Genomic DNA, 19,610 nt, shown 5'->3' with positions numbered 1-19,610 from the left:
AGTATTTATGTTTTTAAGTTTTGAGGAACCTCCATACTCCATAGCTGCACCAATTTACATTCTCACCAATAGTGTATGAGGGTTTCCTCCTGTCCACATTCTTTCCAACACTTGTTATAGCTTGTCTTTTTGGTATTAGGCATTCTGACAGGTATGAGATGATATCTCATGTGGTTTTGATTTGCATTTTCCTGCTAGTGATATAGAACAATATTTCATGTATCTGTTGGCCCTCTGTATGTCTTCTTTGGAACAATGTCTATGCGTGTCCTCTCCATTTAAAAACACATTTTTTTAAATGTTTATTTATTTTTTGAGAGAGACAGACAGAGACAGAACGTGAGTGGGGGAAGGGCAGAGAGACAGATACAGAATCCAAAGCAGGCTCCAAACTCTGAGCTGTCAGCACAGAGCCCAATGTGGGGCTCAAACCCATGGACCGTGAGGATCATGACCTGAGCTGAAGTCAGACACTTAACTGACTCAGCCATCCAAGTACCCCAGGTCTTCTTCATTTTAATTGGATTATTTGTTGTTTTGGGTTGAGTTGTATAAGTTCTTTACATATTTTAGATAATAACCCCTTATTGGATGTATCATTTACAAATATTTTTGCCCATTCACTGGGTTGTTTCTTTTGTTTTGTTGATGGTTTTCTTTGCTATGCAAAAACCTTTTATTTTGGTATAGTCCCAGTAAGATATTTTAGCTTTTTTATTTTTTGTCTTGCCTGAAGAGACATATCAATAAATATGTTGCTAAGGCCAGTGTCTAGGAGGTTACTGCCTATGTTACTTCTGGGAGTTTTATGGATTCAGGTCTCACATTTAGGTCTTTACTATATGCTTGTTTGTACTAGTGACTTTTTTTTCCCCCATAATTTTCTTACTTTTCTGGTTGTGGCCATTTTTTTCCAACTGGAGAATGATGAGGAACTCCTTTAACTTTGTTTGAGAAACTCTATCTCTCCTTCAATTCTGAATAATAACTGTGCTGGGTAGAGTATTCTTGATTGTAGATTTTCTCCCTTTAGCATTTAGAATATATCATGCCACTGGCTTCTGGCTAGCAAAGTTTCTGTGGAAAAATCAGTTGATAGCTATATGGATTTCCCTTGTATGTAACTGTTTGCTTTTTCTTACAGCTTTTAAGAGTCTCTCTTTATCATTTGTTTTTGTGGGTATATCTTGTTTGGGACTCTCTCTGATTTCCTGGACCTGGATGTCTGTTTCCTTTCCATTGTTAGGGATGCTTTCAGCTATTATTTCTTCACATAATTTTCTGTCCCCTTCTTGCTGTCTTCTAATTTTGGGATCCCATTCATCAAGTGAATGTATTACACTTGATGATATTTCAGAGTTCCCCTAAACTAGTTTCATTATTATTGTTATTTATTATTCTTATTATTTTTATCACTTCTCAGCCTTTTGGCTAAGATCAAATGTATTATTATTTTTTTCTTTGTGCTGTTCAACTTGGTTGCTTCCCATTATCCAGGCTTATGCTTTTCTTGTTTGTTATTCTCGAATTTGTGTGCAGTAGCTTTCTTCTGCACTCTGTGTGCATATGTGTGTGAGTATGAACTTGATTGTCTTGACCTTTGTAGTATATTGACACATCAGTTGTATATAATGATCATTTTTTCTTCTTTTTAAAAAAAAGTTTCCTGTTTGCATATATGCATTTGGCTAATATGGTAGAACTTCAAGCACATTGTTGATTAGTAATAATGATGGCAGAAGTTCTGCCATTTTCTTGATTACAAAAATGTTACCTTTTAGAAAATAGTTTATTCATTGGGAAGTTTCAAAAGTTTAGACACCAAACTATATTTTTTATTCTAGGAGAGTGTAATCTATCACAACTTTTATTATTTTGTTTTCTTTGTTAACTTGATTATATTTGCTAAAAGGTTACCTCTATTATTCATCCCAGCACTTGGATGCATTATGTTCTTATTCTTAGTATTTTTAAATGTTTATTTAATTTGGAGGGAAAGACTGTGTGTGTGCGCACGGGGGAGTGGCAGAGAGAGGGGGGACATAAGATCTGAAGTGGGCTCTGTGTTGACAACAGCAAACCTGACGCAAGGCTTGAACTCATGAACCGTGAGATCATGACCTGAGCCATAGTCGGATGCTCAGCCGACTGAGCCACCCAGGTGCCCCTCTTATTCTTAATTTTTGTTTTTCTCTTTCAACTTTGGTCATCTATCCTAAATGTTTATTTTTCTCTATCCACATTTATCTACCTTTCACAAGCACTAAGTGAGAATTTCTTTCTATTCTATTTTTTTTTGTAAACTATCAAGACAATGGCAAACATCCTGTACTTTCATGGTTTCAGTTATCAGTTATAATCACATGAGGGTGACCACCAAGTCCATTAATCTATACCAGCTCCCTGTGCCATTTGGTCTATAAAACTTTCAAACTTTTTCAGGAGTAGAATTGAGTGATTCATCACTTACATAAACAACTGGTGCTCATCACAACAGGTGCCCTCATCAATACCAATCACCTATTTAGCCCATCCCCCTGCCCAACTCCCTCCGATGCCCCCTCAACCCTCAGTAGTTTGTTCTCTGTAGTTATGAGTCTATTTTATGGTTTGCCTCTGTCTCTCTTTTTTTCTTTCCCCTATGTTTATCTGTTTTGTTTCTTTAATTCCATGTATGAGTGGAATCATATGTTATTTGTCTTTCTCTGATTTATTATACTGTATGTTAACTAACTAAATTTAAATAGCTTAAACAAAAATAGAGATAAAACTAATCTATGGGAAAAACTCCACAAACTTTTCAAATTTTGTTGGCCTATAGTAAAAGTGAGAGAAAAACCATGAAAATATATCATCTTACTTTGAGAACTCCCTTATGCCTACTTTACACTGGTGCATGGTATTAGTTTCATATTTTTCCAAATAAGTAATTTTACAACCATCGTAGACAAATAATGGAGCTCCCTTTTCCTGGAAGAATTTCTTCCCTTTATGTCAACAAGTTATTTCTTCCTTCTCATCTTGGATCTTTGGGTCCTTAAGTTATCTTCTCTCTTAAGAATGTCTTCTCAGGTACTCATCCTCTGTATTTCCTTTGGTGGCTTTCACTGGTATAAGGACAAAGTTCAGACCTTTCATCTTGAATTTAGAAGGTTTTTAACAGTGTTATCCAGATGGCCTAATTTTTTATACCCTGTCTATGTTGCTCAAAAAAGGTTCCCTCATTCATTTCACACAAACTAGATTAAAATTTACTTTGTTTTCTTTTCCTTCCTAGTTTCTAATTCTTACTCAGAATTCCATCTTCTACAAGGAACAGTTTTCCTTCTTAATTTTATCATTCTTTTTCTATTGTCTAAAAAGTTTTTGAAATTCAATTTTATGACTTCACCCAGCTACCTACCTCTATGTGCTTGTCTATCCATCTATCCATGCACCATCTGTTTGACCAATATTTATTGAGTGTTGACTAATTCAAGGCACATGCAGCTATGTGTAAGTAGTTATAAAAGATTATAAGGCAGATGTACTAAATATATATAGTCTCTTTCCTGGGGTCCAAATGTATATAGTAGAAAACTATAGACAAGCACTTGTTAAGTAGTGCATGGTGCTGTGATGGGGACAATACAAGAGGCCTTGCTAGGCACCCTGAAGTATCTGGGAAGTCTTCCTGGAGATTGTGAAGTTACCTAGGTGAAGGAATAGAGGGAACACAACATTGCAACTGTCATAGATAAAAAGAGAGAATGCTGTGCTGTTAAGGATATGGAAATAGTCCAGCAGAGTTAGAACTCAGAGAGATGAAACCCAGAAGTCCAAAAGGGACTATATTAGAAGGACCTTGGGTATCACGTTAAGTACAGTTGACCCTTGAGCAATATGGAGGTAGGAGCACTGACCCCCCCCTTCATGTAGATGAAAATCTGTATATAACTTTTGACTCCCCCAAAACTTAACTACTGATCCTTACTGTTGGGCAGAGCCTTAATGATAACATGCTTACTGTTGACAAAAGCCTTACTGATAACATGGTCTATTAGCATGTGTTTTGTATGTTTAATGTATTATATACTGTATTTGTATAATAAAGTAAGCTAGGAAAAAGAAAATGTTATTAAAATTATAGGGAAGAGAAAACACATTTCAGTATTTATAGGAAAAGTCCATGTGTATGTGGACCTGTGTAGTGCAGCCGTGTTGTTCAAGGGTCAGCTGTAGTTTGTATTTTACTGTGAGAACAATAGGGAGCCATTGCAGTATTTAAACAAGGGAATGACAGTTTGCTGATTGCAGAATGCATTGGTAGAGGACAAGACTGAGCGCTAGAAGACCTGTCTATGCTGGTCACAGGATGATAACTTGATTAGGATAGTAGCTATGGAAGTGGAAACTAAGGGAAAATTTGAGAATTAAATAGTTGAGTCAGTAAAATGTGGCAATTGGTGGGATGTTGGAGTAGGAGGAGGGAGGAGTAAAAAATGAGCCTCAAGTCTTTGGCTTGAGGACCTAAGGTAGGTGGTGGTACCATTAGCAGAGACAGGGTACATTGGTGGTGAGATGACTTTTGGGGGAAGTTGGCAAGGCCATTGAAATATTAGAGATTAGCAAACTCATATGTTTATAGTTCAGATCTAAACCAAGCATGCAGTAAGGCTGGAACTTCGAGTCTGATTCTCTGGAAGTTCACAGCCTTTCACAATACTGTGCTGTCTTCCATCTGAGCTGGCTGGGTTAGAGCGGAGGTGATGGCTTTGCAAGACCTTCCGGAGCATGCATCTCCCTTTCTTTTGACTTTTTCGTATTTAATCCATAGCTATGTTGCTTAGATTTATTTTGAATTTATGTTCTTTTTGCAGTGATAATGATCTTTACCAAATGTAATGTTTATATACTCCAGGTGTTCAGATCTTTGAGGAAGACTTTTTAGCAATGTTTTCTGTTCGTTATTGCAGCATCTGAAAAGTTGGAATTCTATGTTGGTTATTTAGTTTTTGTATAGTTTTGTGAAAAGTAGTGAAGATTGTCTCTGTATCTTCTCACAGTGTTTGTTTGAAGTGTTCTTATTTTTGTAGTGCCTAATAGAATGTTCCTTCCCTGTGGGCACTCAACAGATATTAACTGAGTTTTCAAAATGATTTTCATGGAAAAAGAAAATATAAACTTTATTTAGGAGTTAGTGATGCCAGGGACCATTTTATTATTTTCTGAAAATAATATTAGTTTTTTATTACACGAAGTAAAAATTTTATTAATATTGTTAAAATCTTAGGGATATCTTCTAAATCTCTCCTAGCACTACTACTCTAAAAAAAAAGGCACAAGGAAATTTAGGATCCTAATCCAACAAAGCTTTCCTTTTTGTACTTACTTTATGTGTTCCAAATATGACAAGCAGTGGAGTGTGACTTTATCTTGCTTTTAAAGAAGCTATTTGCTTATTTATTATTTTAGAGGGTGAGCAGAGGGGGAGAGGCAGGGGGGTGAGAAAGAGAGAGAGAGAGAGAGAGAGAGAGAGAATGAATCTCAAGCAGATTCCATGCTCAGTGCAGAGCCCAACTGGGGACTCGATCCTGAGATCGTGACCTGAGCCAAAATCAGGAGTTGGACGCTCAACCAACTGAGCCACCCAGGTGCCCCAGAAGTTAGGTTTAAATAGGAATTTCGATAGCCCTGTGTCTCATTGACTAACCTGGGCTTTGTAGACACTTCCATTCTGTTCAAATGAAGGGGACGCTCCAGAGTAGTCATTGCCCAGAGTGTATTAGTTGGCTAGGGCTGCCATCATAAGATACCACAGACGGGGTGCCTTAAACAACAAACACATTTCTCTCAGTTCTGGAGACAGAAAGTATAAGGTCAGGGTGCCAGCCGGGTTAGCGTTTAATGAGGCCTCTCTTCCTGGCTTGCGGATGGTCAGCTTCTCACTGTGTCCTTCCATGGCCTTTCCTTTGTGTTGTTGCAAAATGAGAGAGAGAAAGAGTGAGGGAGAGAGAGAGAGAGAGGAGAGAAAGATCAATCTCTGGTGCTTATTTCTCTTCCTATTAGGACACCAGTCTTAACAGGATTAGAGCTCCGCTCTTATGACCTCATTTAACCTTAATTACCTCCTTAAGGGCCCTCTTTCTCCAAATATAGTCACGTTGTGGAACTAGAACTTCAGCATATGAATTTGGGGGGACACAAGCAGTCTATAACACAGTGATAATGGAGTGCAAGGAAATTTTGAAGTATTTTGGCCTTTTGGGTTTTGTTCTAGCTAGGAACTGAGTGTTCTGGGAGTAAAACATCATATTTTTTTCCTAAGAGAATAGAGTGATTTGTCATATTTTACATTTCATGGTATTTAACATGTTAAGTGTTTAAAGTTGGGTAGGTTAGCATGGCTACAGCTAATCAACCTTGATTTTCCAAGCTGGAGCAGTCTGTCTTTTCAGTTGAAAAGCTGCCTAGTGTGTGTGCATGTGTGCATACATGTTAAGAGAGAGAGGGGCAGGATTGCTCTTGGTATGGTGCATGTTTCTCTAAGAGAAATCTTTAACTGTAGTCCTTTGTGAAAACTGATCTTGTGGGAGCGGTGAGCTGTGAATTCACTTGTTGTGAGGCTTTCAATTTAAATGAGATTTCAATTGCCTCTTTAGAAAAATTATTTCTAGGGGCACCTGGGTGGCTCAGTCGGTTAAGCGTCCGACTTCGGCTCAGGTCATGATCTCACAGTCTGTGGGTTCGAGCCCCGCATCTGGCTCTGTGCTGACAGCTCAGAGCCTGGAGCCTGCTTCTGATTCTGTGTCTCCCTCTCTCTCTGCCCCTCCCCTGCTCATGCTCTGTCTGTCTCTGTCACAAAAATAAATAAAAACATTAAATAAAAAAAATTAAAAAAAAAAAAAGAAAAATTACTTCTAGACAGTCCTGGAAAGTTTGAAAACCTATTTTGTTTCTTGTCCTCTAGTTATTTTGATAGGGTTATGGAAGAATGGAGACAGTTCCACTGTGACCTTAATGACCTCACACAGTGGCTAACAGAGGCTGAAGAGTTACTGGCTGAAACCTTTGCTCCCGATGGTGGCCTGGACTTGGAGAAAGCCAGGATGCACCAGCAGGTGAGTGCTTTCCATCCGAGGATACGGGTCTGCTCAGAAGGTGGCATATTTTTTTCAGTATGGGACATTTAAGACTGATATGGAAAGTAAGGGCAAATCATGTTAGCTTTTCAGGAGTACATAGTCAACCTGTAATTTTTGTCCCAGTTCTACTTTCCACTTTCAAAGGTCTAAGAAAAATTGGTATTTACAGTCTTTAATTAGGACTTTAAAAATTCAAATAAAAGATGCTCTTTAGTGGTTAATGTAAAACACAATTTTATTTTTAAAATTTTATATTCAAAACATTTGTTAATTTTGTACGTAAGGCTTTATTAAGGACAGAAAGATATCTGCATATCTCACCTCTGTTTTCTGTGCTTAAACACTAGACATCTTATTTTTCTTTGTATCATTGATAATTTTTGTACAAGTAAATTATTCCTGAGCTGTGTCAGGGCTGCTGCTCATGTGAGTCGAATGCAGTCTTGGGAAATATAACACAATAGTTAATATAACACAATAGTTAAATCAGTTCTGTTGATAATGGGTCTTTAAAAATAATAGTCAAAAGCAAGCAGAATTTCAGTTTACCATTGTTAAAATATATTCTTTTATTAAATCTTTAAAATATACTTTATGTAGAAGGCTCATGAGAAGTTAGAAAATGCTTTTTCTTTCATAAACATGTTAATGCATTTTTCTTATTTTATGGGTTATAGATAAGTGCTCACATTTGACTTTAAAATATCCTTTTTTAATTGCTTAAAAATTTACTGACTCGTGAAGCAGTGTCTCAATGAAATACACATTGACATTTACTTATGTATGGTAGGACATAAGGGTATGTGGAGGTACACACACACACACACACACACACATACTGTATTTAGAAATGCTTTCAAGCACATATTTGAAGGAAGACAAACCATCTACTTTACTCAAACATAATTCATTATTGGTGTATAGAAATGCAACAGATTTCTGATGCTTGTGCTTTCAGTGTAAACAGCTGTTGCTTATTTTATGTTATTAGGCTATCCTCTTTCAGTATATTTTGCTTGATGGCACTCATGAGAATGGGTTAGATTTCAAAATCGATTTCATTTCACGTGTTCATTGAGATGTAAGTAAAGTGTTTTAAAATGCCTTTTTCATGAACATAAAATATTCTTCCAGGACTTTGTTTTTCTTAACACTTAAACTGATGCCATAGTACCTTTGTGGATTCACTGCATAGTTCAGTTGTGGAGTTAATCTTGAGTTATACTCTGTTACAGGAACTCGAAGAGGGAATCAGCAGCCACCAGCCCAGTTTTGCAGCCCTAAACAGAACTGGGGATGGGATTGTACAGAAACTCTCCCCCACAGATGGAAACTTCTTGAAAGACAAGCTGGCAGGTTTAAACCAGCGCTGGAGTGTGATCTTTGTGGAAGTGAAGGACCGGCGGCCAAGGTGATGTAGCGGTGATAACTCAAGGGCACAGGGGTAAAGATATTTTGGCAGAGCCTTTTAAGATACAGTTAGATGAGTTCAAAATTCCTCTATTATCTGATATCACGATACGAGTTGTAGTGACATTTAAGACCTCTGCTGTGATGTTCTATATATATTTTTATTTAAGAGAGAGAGAGAGAGAGAGCATGAGTGACGGAGAGAGACGGGGGAGAGAAAGAGAGAGAATCCTAAGCAGGCTCCATGCTCAGTGTTGAGGAACCCGGTGCGGGTTTGATCCCACAATGCTGGGATTATGACCTGAGCCGAAATCAAGAGTCAGATGGTCAGCCAACTGAACCACCCAGGCGCCCCAGTGATGTTCTATATTTTTAGAATGTTGTCTCTTACTGTATTTTTAGGCTACCTGTAAAGTCTCACATTTCTACTCAGATGTGATATGTATGAAAAATATCTTTATTCCTCTCATTTCTGACATTTTATTATGATATGGCAACTGTGTGGAAGGAACTTGAACTAGGTCAGGAATACCTTGGACTTGCAGACTGAAGATCTGGGTTCAGGGTCAGACATTTCACTCACCCACTTCCTGATGGGGCCTTGGGGTCTTCTCTGAAATCCCTCTTACTTGGTTGTTCTTAATGTCTAAGGGTGTGTTACATCCACATATGCTGGTGCTTTTTAAATAATATAGTTCGTCATTTGCATAATATAATAAATACAATGAATTACTGTCTGATTTATGTCAGATTATGTTACAATGTCCCAGATTTTATTAGTGTGTCTTCGGATTGCAAAAATGCTTGATTACCAGTGAATATAATACTCAACATTACAAATTATTTTATATATTGCTTTAAAATTATTTGAAGTTATTTTTGAGACGCTCAAGATTTAATGGATGATTTCTACTTTGCTTAATACATTTCACCCCATTAATGATCTTCTTTTTAGGTTGATGGTAGTTTTGGATTGAAAAGCCCCCAATTTTTTTTTTCTAATTTTAATTTTGTAGGTGATATATTAGTGATAAGCTATTGTTTTGTTATGGACCAATCTAATATTTTATCAAGTCCAGTGTTATAGTGTAAAATAGAACATAAAATATGGAGCTATGACTATTTGGCCGATGGCTGCTTTTTATAAAATAACATCATCTATTGTTTTGTGTGTTTCGGTCAGAGGCAAATAATGGTTTTTGCCTTTGGGTTGAGAGATTGCCATGTGGTAGAGACCATGTTTGGCACCTGGCATACATTGTTTCATTTTATCTTCTCAACTCTCTTCTGAGGGGACTCTTAGGCTCATTGTATAGCTTTTGAAACTGAGGCTGAGAGGGGAGAGGTTAAATAATTTGTCCAGGTCTCACAGAAAGTTGGTGATAGCACGAACTTATGCTTTCACATACCGTGCGTGAACAAATCCCGGAAGACCACAGCTCTTTGGCCAAGTTTCCTCCTCTGTAAATAAGAGCTGTGACAACTTCTCAGAGGAGTGTTATGAGGATTAAATGAGACAGTGTTTGTGAAAAGGATATGGCAAACTGTTCATAGTAAACACTCAAAATATCTGGTTTTTACAATAGTAAGTGAAATGAAAACTTATTCTCTAAGCATGTTATTGCTGAGTTTTGGCAGTAATTGATTGGTTGGTTTGATCAATATCTTTTGAACCTCTAAGGAACTCAGAGATTAGGATGAAGAAAATATTCAAAAGGACAAATGATATGGTATGATTGAAAAGCATGTTGTTAAGGAGATACTGTGTTGTCACAGAGGCAGCAGTGATGGGGCATGGAATTATTTTTTTTCATTTTTTTATTTAAATTACGGTCAGTTAATATACTGTGTAATATCAGTTTCAGGTGTAGAACCTATTGATTCATCACTTACATGCAACACCCGGTGCTCATCACAGCAAGTGCACTCCTTAATGCCCATCACCCACTTAGCCCCCCCAAACCCTCTCCACGACCCTCAGTTTGCTCCCTATAGTTAAGACTCTGTTTTTTGGGTTGTCTTTCTCTCTTTTTTCTTTTTTCCCCTATGTTCGTGTTTTATTTCTTAAATTCCACATATGAGTGAAATCATGTGGTATTTGTCTTTCTCTGACTTATTCTGCTTAGCATAATATTCTCTAGCTCTATCCATGTCCTTGCAAATGGAAAGATTTCATTCTTTTTGATGGCTAAGTAATATTCCACTGTGTGTGTGTGTGTGTGTGTGTGTGTGTGTGTGTGTGTACATATCTATATACCACATTTTCTTTACCCATTCATCAGTTGATGGACATCTGGGCTCTTTCCACAGCTTCACTACTGTTGATAATGCAGCTATAAACACTGGGGTGCATTGTACCCCTTTGAATCTGTTTTTGTATCCTTTTGGGTAAATAACTAATAGTGCAAATGCTGGATTGTAGGGTAGCTCTATTTCTGGTTTCTTGAGGAACCTCCATACTGTTCTCCAGAGTGGCTATACCAGTTTGCATTCCCACTAAGAGTGCAAGGGGGCTCCCTTCCCCGTGCCCCCCCCAACTCCTTGCCAACACCTGTTGTTTATTGTGTTGTCAAGCCATTTTGATATCTCATCATGGTTTTATTTGTATTTCCCTGGTAATGAGTGATGTTGAGCATCTTTTCACGTGTCTATTAGCTATCTGGATGTCTTCTTTGGAAAAGTGTCTATTATATCTAATACCTGTTTCTTAACTGGGTTGTTTGTTTAGTTTGATAAATTTTCTATAGATTTTGAATACTAACCCTTTATCAGATATGTCATTAGCAAATATCTTCTCCCATTCTGTAGGCTGCCTTTTAGTTTTGTTGATTGTTTCCTTCACTGTGCATAAGCTTTTTATCTTGATGAAGTCCCAATGTTCATTTTTGCTTTTGTTTCCCTTGCCTCAGGAGACGTGTCTAGTAAGATTTTTCTGACTGGGGTCAAAGAGGTTGCTTCCTGTATTCTCCTCTTGTATTTTGGTGGTTTCCTGTCTCACATTTAGATCTTTCATCCACTTGGAATTTACTTTTGTGTATTGTGTAAGAAAGTGGTCCAGTTTCATTCTTCTGCATCTTGGCCTCCAGTTTTCCAAACACCATTTGTTGAAGAGACTGTCTTTATTCTATTGGATATTCTTTTCTGCTTTGTCGAAGATTAGTTGACTGTGTTGTCGTGGGTCCATTTCTGGGCTTTCTGTTCTGTGCCACTGATCTGCATGTCTGTTTTTGTGATGGTGCCATACTGTCTTGATGACTACAGCTTTGTGATGTAACTTGAAGTCTGAAATCGTGATGCCTCTAGCTTTTCTTTTCTTTTTCAGGATTGCTCTGGCTTTTCGGGGTCTTTCGTGGTTCCATACAAATTTTGGGATTGTTTGTTGTAGTTCTGCAGAAAATGCTGGTGGTATTTTGATAGGAATTGCATTAAATGTGTAGATTGCTTTGGGTGGTATAGATATTTTAACAGTGTTTGCTCTTCTGATCCATGAGAATGGAATGTGTTTCCACTTCTTTGTGTCCTCTTCAGTTTCTTTCATAAGTGTTTTATAGTTTCCAAGTACAGATCTTCTACCTCTTTGGTTAGGTTTACTCCTAGGTATCTTGTTTGTGGTGCAACCATAAATGGTGTTGAATCCTTGATTTCCCTTTCTGCTGCTTCACTATTGGTGTATAGGAATGCAACAGATTTCTGTATGTTGATTTTATATCCTGTGAGTTTACTGAATTCGTGTGTCAGTTCTAGCAATTTTTTGGTGGAGTCTTTTGCGTTTTCTATATAAAGTATCGTATTGTCTGCAAATAGTGAAAGTTTGACTTCCCCCTAGCTGATTTGGATGCCTTGTATTTCCTTTTGTTGTATGATTGCGGAGGCTAAGACTTCTGGTACTATGTTAATAGTAATGGTGAGAGTGGACATCCTTGTCTTGTCCCTGAGGGTAGGGGAAAGGCTCTCAGTTTCTCCCCATTGAGGATGATATTAGCTGTGGGTTTTTTGTATATGGCTTTATGATTTTGAGATATGTTTCCTTTATCCCTACCTTGTTGAGGCTTTTTATCAAGAATGGATGTTGTACTTGGTCAAATGCTTTTTCTGTATCTATTGACAGGATCACATAGTTCTTAGAATCCTTTCTTTTATTAATGTGATGTATCATGTTGATTGATTTGTGAATATTGGAGCACCCTTGCAGCCCAGGAATAAATCCCACTTGATCATGGTGGGTGATTCTTTTAATGTACTGTTGGATTTGATTTGCTAGTATTTTGTTGAGAATTTTTGTGTCTAAGTTCATCAGTTCTCTTTTGGCCTGTAGTTCTCTTTTTCAGTGGGGTCTTTTTGGGACATGGAATTTAGGCATCAGAGGAGAAGTATCTTGAACTGAGGTTTGAAGCATTTGTAACAACTCCCCATAAATTTATCCGAGGGAGAGGCTTCTAGGGAAAAGAAGTTGAACAGGCAAAGGGGGAAGGCATGAAATAGCATGACCAGGTGAGAGATCTGCAAAGTTATAGGACAAGGAGGATTCAGGGGACTGGGGGTGGGATTGGAAGCTGAGGTCCCATAGGGTTTTGTGTGCCGTGCTAATGAGGTTTCATGGAGAGTCCTTCTAGCTTGCAAATCATCTAGCTCCCAGGCCTTCTTAAGGCAAAAGATGTATTTGCTGGCATGGTATTAACAATGCTAGCAGAAATTCTGCTAAAGATTTTCAAATGGATCTCTGTGGCATGTGGTAATTATTCCTCCTGGAACTAACAAGGTGAAGCTAATACATATTTTACTCATTTTGGGGAAGAGATAAGAATAATGAATCTCTTCTGCAACATCTTATATTTTAACTAAAGCAATATTTATTTTAATAAATTCATGTTTGACTTCATTCCAGGTTGTAACTTATCTTAAATTGGGGCCACCTTGCAATTTTAGGAGCTTGTGTGTGTACTGGTATCAGAGTCATTGAGGAATAGCACACAGTTTAATTTGTTTTTGTATTGAGTGCTTGTAGTTACGTATTTGTAGTTTGTCAACTTATGCTGTTATTCCTTAATGAGCAATTGTTATCTGTTTAAACATAAATCTATAACTTGTTTTTACTCTTAGTGATAACATTTAAAGGGTAGACTATATTTAGCTAGTTTGAGGATGAAAATTTTGTGACTCAAATATGTTATTGAAATTGCTTGATGTTAGTTTCCTTCATAGAAAATATATCCTTCAGAGATATATTTTCAAAATACTGAGTTAGTCATGATTATGAAACATTGGAAATATAAATTCCAACTCTCTCTCTCTCTTTTTTTTTTAGTTTTAGCTAGCCAGCATATAGTGCAACATTGGTTTCAGGAGTAGAATTCGGTGATTCATCACTTATATACAACACCCAGTGCTCATCTTGACAAGTGCCCTCTTTAATCCCCATCACCCATCTAGACCATCTCCTACCCACCTCCCTCTGTTAACCCTCAGTTTGTTCTCCATTGTTAAGTCTCTTGCAGTTTGTTTTTTTCTGCTCCTCTCCCCGCTCCCCCCATATTTTCATCTATCTTTTTTCTTAAATTCTACGAGTGAGATCATATCATATTTGTCTTTTTCTAATTGACTTATTTTGCTTAGTGTAATACATTCTAGCTCCATCTGTGTTGTTGCAAATGGCAAGATTTCATTCTTTTTGATGGCTGAATAATATTTCAGTGTGTGTCTGTGTATGTATGTGTATGTATATACATGAATGTGTTTCCATGTACATGTACATGCATGTATACACACACACACACACATACACACACACGACATCATCTTTATCCATTCATCAGTTGGTGGACATCTGGGCTCTTTCCACAGCTTTGCTATTGTTGATAATGCTGCTATAAACATCAGGGTGCATGTACCCTTTGAATTTGTATTTTTGTATCCTTTGGGTAAATACCTAATATGCAAATGCTGAATTGTATTGGTAGATCTGTTTTTAGTTTTTTGAGGAACCTCCATACTGTTCTTCAGAGTGCACCAGTTTGCATTTCCACCAACAGTGCAGGAGGGCTCCCCTTTTTCCACATCTTTGCCAACACCTGTTTATTGTATTGTTAATTTTTGCCATTCTTCCAGGGGTGGTGTGGTATCTCATTGTGGTTTTGATTTGTATTTCCCTGATGATGAGTGATGTTGAGCATCTTTTTATGTGTCTGTTAGCCATCTGGATGTTTTCTTTGGAAAAGTGTCTATTCATGTCTTCTGCCCATTTCTTAACTGGATTATTTGCTTTTTGGGTGTTTAGTTTGATAAGTTTTTTGTAGATTTTTAATACTAACCCTTTATCAGATATGTTGTTAGCAAATATCTTCTCCCACTCTGTAGGCTGCCTTTTAATTTTGTTCATTGTTTCCTTCTCTGTGCAGAAGCTTTTTATCTTGATGAAGTCCCAATGTTCATTTTTGCTTTTGTTTCCCTTGCCTCTGGTGACATGTCTGATAAGAAGTTTCTCTGGCCGAGATCAAAGAGATTGCTGCCTATTTTCTCCTGTAGGATTTTGTAGTTTCCTATCTTACATTTAGACCTTTCATCCATTTTGAATTTATTTTTGCATATCATATAAGAAGGTGGTCCAGTTTCATTCTTCTGCATCTTGCCCTCCAGTTTTCCCAACACCGTTTGTTGAAGAGACTGTCTTCATTCTTTTCTACTTTGTTGAAGATTAGCTGACCGTATAGTTGTGGGTCCATTTCTGGGTTTTCTGTTCTGTGCCACTGATCTACGTGTCTGTTTTTGTGCTGGTGCCATACTGTCTTGATGACTACAGCTTTGTGATGTAACTTGAAGTCTGGAATCGTGATGCCTGTAGTTTTGCTTTTCTTTTTCAGGATTGCTTTGGCTATTCAGGGTCTTTTGTGGTTCCGTACAAATTTGGGGATTGTTTGTTGTAGTTCTGCAGAAAATGCTGGTGGTATTTTGATAGGAATTGCATTAAATGTGTAGATTGCTTTGGGTGGTATAGATATTTTAACAGTGTTTGCTCTTCTGATCCATGAGAATGGAATGTGTTTCCATTTCTTTGTGTCCTCTTTGGTTTCTTTCATGTTTTATAGTTTCCAAGTACAGATCTTCTACCTCTTTGGTTAGGTTTACTCCTAGATATCTTACTGTTTTTGGTGCAACTGTAAATGGAATCAATTCCTTGATTTCTTTTTCTATTGCTTTGTTATTGGTGTATAGGGATGCAACAGATTTCTGCATGTTGATTTTATATACTGTGACTTTGCTGAATACATCATGTATGAATTCTAGCAATTTTTTGATGGAGTTGTTTGGGCTTCCTATATAGAATATCATGTTGTCTGCAAATAGTGAAAGCTTGACTTCCCCCTTGCTGATTTGGATGCTGTGGTCTAATCGCTGAGGCTGAGACTTCCAGTATTATGTTAAATAGTAATGTGAGAGAGGACATCCTTGTCTTGTCCCTGAGGGCAGGGGAAAGGCTCTCAGTTTTTCGCCATTGAGGATGATATTAGCTATGGGTCTTTCAAATATGGCCTTTATGATATTGAGGTGTGTTCCCTGTATCTGGACTTTGTTGAGGCTTTCTATCAAGAATGGATGTTGTACTTTGTCAAATGCTTTTTCTGCATCTATTGACAGGATCTATGGTTCCTTATCATTTCTTTTATTAATGTGATATATCATGTTCATTGATTGGGAATATTGGCCTACCCTTGCAGCCCAGGAATAAATCACACTTGATCCTGGTGAATAATAATCTTTTAATGTTGTTGAATTCGTTTTGCTAGTGTTTTGTTGAGAATTTTTCCATCCATCTTCATCAGGGGTATCGGCCTGTAATTCTCCTTATTAGTGGGGTCTTTGTCTGGTTTTGGAATCATGGTAAAGCTGGCTTCATAGAATGAGCTTGGAAGTTTTCCTTTCATTTTTTAATCTTTTGGAACGGTTTGGGAATAGGTATTAACTCTTCTTTAAATGTCTGGCAGAATTTCTCTGGGAAGCCATCTGGCCCGGGACTCTTGTTTGTTGGGAAGTTTTTGATTACTGATTCAATTTCTTGCTGGCTGTGGGTCTGTTGAAATTTTTTATTTCTTCCTATTTCAGTTTTGGTTGTTTGTGGGTTTCTAGGAATCTGTCTTTTTCTTCCAGATTGCCCAGATTGTTGGCATATAATCTTTCATAGTATTCTTTGATAATTGTTTGTATTTCCGTGGTGTTGGTTGTGATCTTTCCTCTTTCATTTGTAATTTTATCTCTTTGGGTCCTTTCTCTTTTCTTTTTGAGAAGTCTGGCAAGGAGTTGATCAATTTTTGTTAATTCTTTCACAGAACCAGTTCTTAGTTTTGTTGATCTGTTCTCCTGTTTTGTTTTTGTTGTTGTTGTTTCTATGTCGTTTAGTTTTGCTCTAATCTTTATTATTTCTCTTCTTCTGCTGGCTTTAGGCTTTCTCTGCTGTTCCTTTTCTAGCTCCATTATGTGTAAGGTTAGGTCATGTATTTGCAACCTTTCTTGCTTCTTGAGATAGGCCTGAATTGCAATATATTTCCCTCTTAGGACTGCCTTTCCTGCATCCTAAAGGTTTTGGACTGTCATGTTTTCATTTTCATTTCTTCCATGTATTGTTTTATTCTTTAATATTCTGGTTAACCCATTCATTCTTTCGTGGGATGTTCTTTAACCTCCATGCCTTTGAGGACTTCCAAATTTTTCTTGTGGTTGAATTCAAGTTTCATAGCATTGTGATCTGAAAATATGCATGGTATGATCTCAGTCTTTTTGTACCTGCTGAGAGCTGGTTTGTGACCCAGTATGTGATCTGTTTTGGAGAATGTTCCATGTGTACTCGAAAAGAATGTGTATTCTGCTGCTTTCTAAGTCTTTTCTTTTAATACAAGGTTTATAATAGTAGTTGAGTGTTTATAAAGCTGTTATTTAAGTTAATTACTCTTTGATAAAGAGGGTAAATTACCTGTCTTGGTATTGTCAGTCTTTAACAATTAATACTATTGTTTGATTTATTTAGTTTAATTTCGAAGCAGTGTTCTTTCCTGATGGATACTTAAAAATGAAAACTTGTGATTATGTAGTGATTATCATTAGATTTTAAACATTAAAAGACTCTTTCAAATATTACCGACTCTGTTAAATATGCAAGTACTTATTTAGCATTGGATTATATTTATATAGTGTATCATATGTTAGTTTTTTTGTGATTAAAAAGAAAAAGTCATAGCCATAAAAATGTAAATTTTTATTAGGGATAACAAAATGCAATTCATTTAAAAAATTGCATTTAACTTTTAAACTGGCAGCTAATAGCCACAACTATAAAAATAATGATACCACCACCAAGCTGTAAATAGCTTCCAAACCCTCTCTGAAAAATACATAATCTTGTCATCATGAGTTCTAGTCATATTCTCATCTTCTGACAGATGGTTTATATACTTATAAATGTTATTCTTATAACATTTAAAAGATCTAATTAAGGCAGTTCCTTTTTTATATTCATATGACTATTTGTTTCCTTATATCCTTTAAAACTTTTGCTTTGTTTTTTCTAGCTCTCTTTTTATAACTTGGTGCTATATTCAAATATAATACTTATTTTAACAAGCTAACCAAATTTCCATTTTTTCTTGTCTTTCCTAATACTTGTAAAAACTTTCCATTCTCAGTGTCTTGCCTTCTTATTCTTTCTTTCCTATGAATAGAGTAATAGTTGCCACCTAATGTGAATACTATGTCATATAATGATGACTTTTTATCTCCATGGACTACTCAAAGAGAATTATGTGTTTTTTCTTATTTTTTGAGGTAAAGACACTTTTCTTTCTTTTTTTAAACTTCCATTATGTTGTACAGTGGTCTCTAGCTTTAAAAAAATCTTTTGTATTAAATTTCTGTAGAATTTTTCATGATGAAAGAAGATAATGTTTAGTTTCAATGTTTTTGAGTTTAATGAAGGGAAAATGTTTATTATCATACTATCAAAGAATCTTTGGTATTGGACAATGTACATATCACTATTGACACTCATTTAAAAATATATATTAATTTTTAGGAACATTTTTGTGTGTGGTATATTTAGTCAGGATATCCAAAGCAAATATATACTGTTCTAATTGGATAATTTTTGTCAATGTTTTTCAATAATGTATTCTTTTAGGCTAAAAGGAGTGAGTAAGCAGGTGATGGAATATAGAAAAAGACTAGATGATATTATCTGTTGGTTATCAAAGACTGAGAGTGCTGTGCAAAAGAGATCAACTACTGAGCTGGAAGAAAACCTGCAAGAATTAACAGTAAGTGGTTTATTTGTCTCTATATTTGCCAATGCTTTTTGGTGCATGAACATTTATGCTAAAAATAAGAGGTTGCATGACTGAAGAAGAAAAGGGGAAGAAACTTTGTTCTTTGTGGTAAATGTGGTGAACTGTAGAGGAATTTTTTTTAAGAGCAGCTATAATTTTGTTCTTGCAGAGGTAAGGTTTCACTCAGAGAAAAGTGACAGATCATGTGGTCTCAGTATTAGACCAAAGATTTTTAGGGTATTTTAAACAGACTTCAACATTTTGGAATACAATAATACTGTAAAGTATAGTTCTTTGCTGTTAGATTTAGAAGATAGTTACTGATAACTATCTTTAAAACTGAGTTTTTAAAGAAAATTCTAAATGACTTAGGAGCAGCTCATCACAGCTTACTATATAGGCTTCTCATCATGATTGTATTAATCAAATGTCCTTTGTTGATCCACAACTAACAAGAATTTTTTATAGTTACATATGTATGCAATATGTAAAAATATGTAAAGATGAATATATATAAATGTATCCAAATATCCATACCTTTTTTATATCTATACATTTTATATATTTTGTGTTAAGAATTAAAATACTGTTGCAGAACAATAAGATTAATGTGCTCATATTTTTATTAAAAAAAAAAAATTGTTAGGGGCTCCTGGGTGGCTCAGTCGGGTGAATGTCCGACTTCGGCTCAGGTCATGATCTCGTGGTTCATGAGTTCAAGCCCCACGTCAGCTCTGTGCTGACAGCTTGGAGCCTGGAGCTGCTTCAG

General features: G+C 36.4%; 1 protein-coding gene across 11 annotated transcripts in view; it reads left to right on the top strand.

The window, feature by feature from the left end:
* The window catches only part of UTRN (utrophin), a 574,142-nt gene that overhangs the window by 282,728 nt on the left and 271,804 nt on the right, over positions 1-19,610 (top strand). For all 11 annotated transcript variants that reach the window (XM_047102476.1, XM_047102480.1, XM_047102475.1 and 8 more), the window contains 3 exons: positions 6,950-7,100; positions 8,360-8,535; positions 18,697-18,832. In XM_047102476.1, the coding sequence (XP_046958432.1) occupies positions 6,950-7,100; positions 8,360-8,535; positions 18,697-18,832 (463 nt within the window). The remainder of the gene's footprint in view (positions 1-6,949; positions 7,101-8,359; positions 8,536-18,696; positions 18,833-19,610) is intronic.

The sequence above is a fragment of the Lynx rufus genome, unplaced genomic scaffold (assembly GCF_022079265.1).
Source record: "Lynx rufus isolate CCGP_SWC_20201006 ecotype Redwood Valley unplaced genomic scaffold, mLynRuf1.p SCAF_6, whole genome shotgun sequence".
NCBI lineage: Eukaryota > Metazoa > Chordata > Mammalia > Carnivora > Felidae > Lynx > Lynx rufus.
This window is presented reverse-complemented; position numbering and strand designations above follow the sequence as displayed.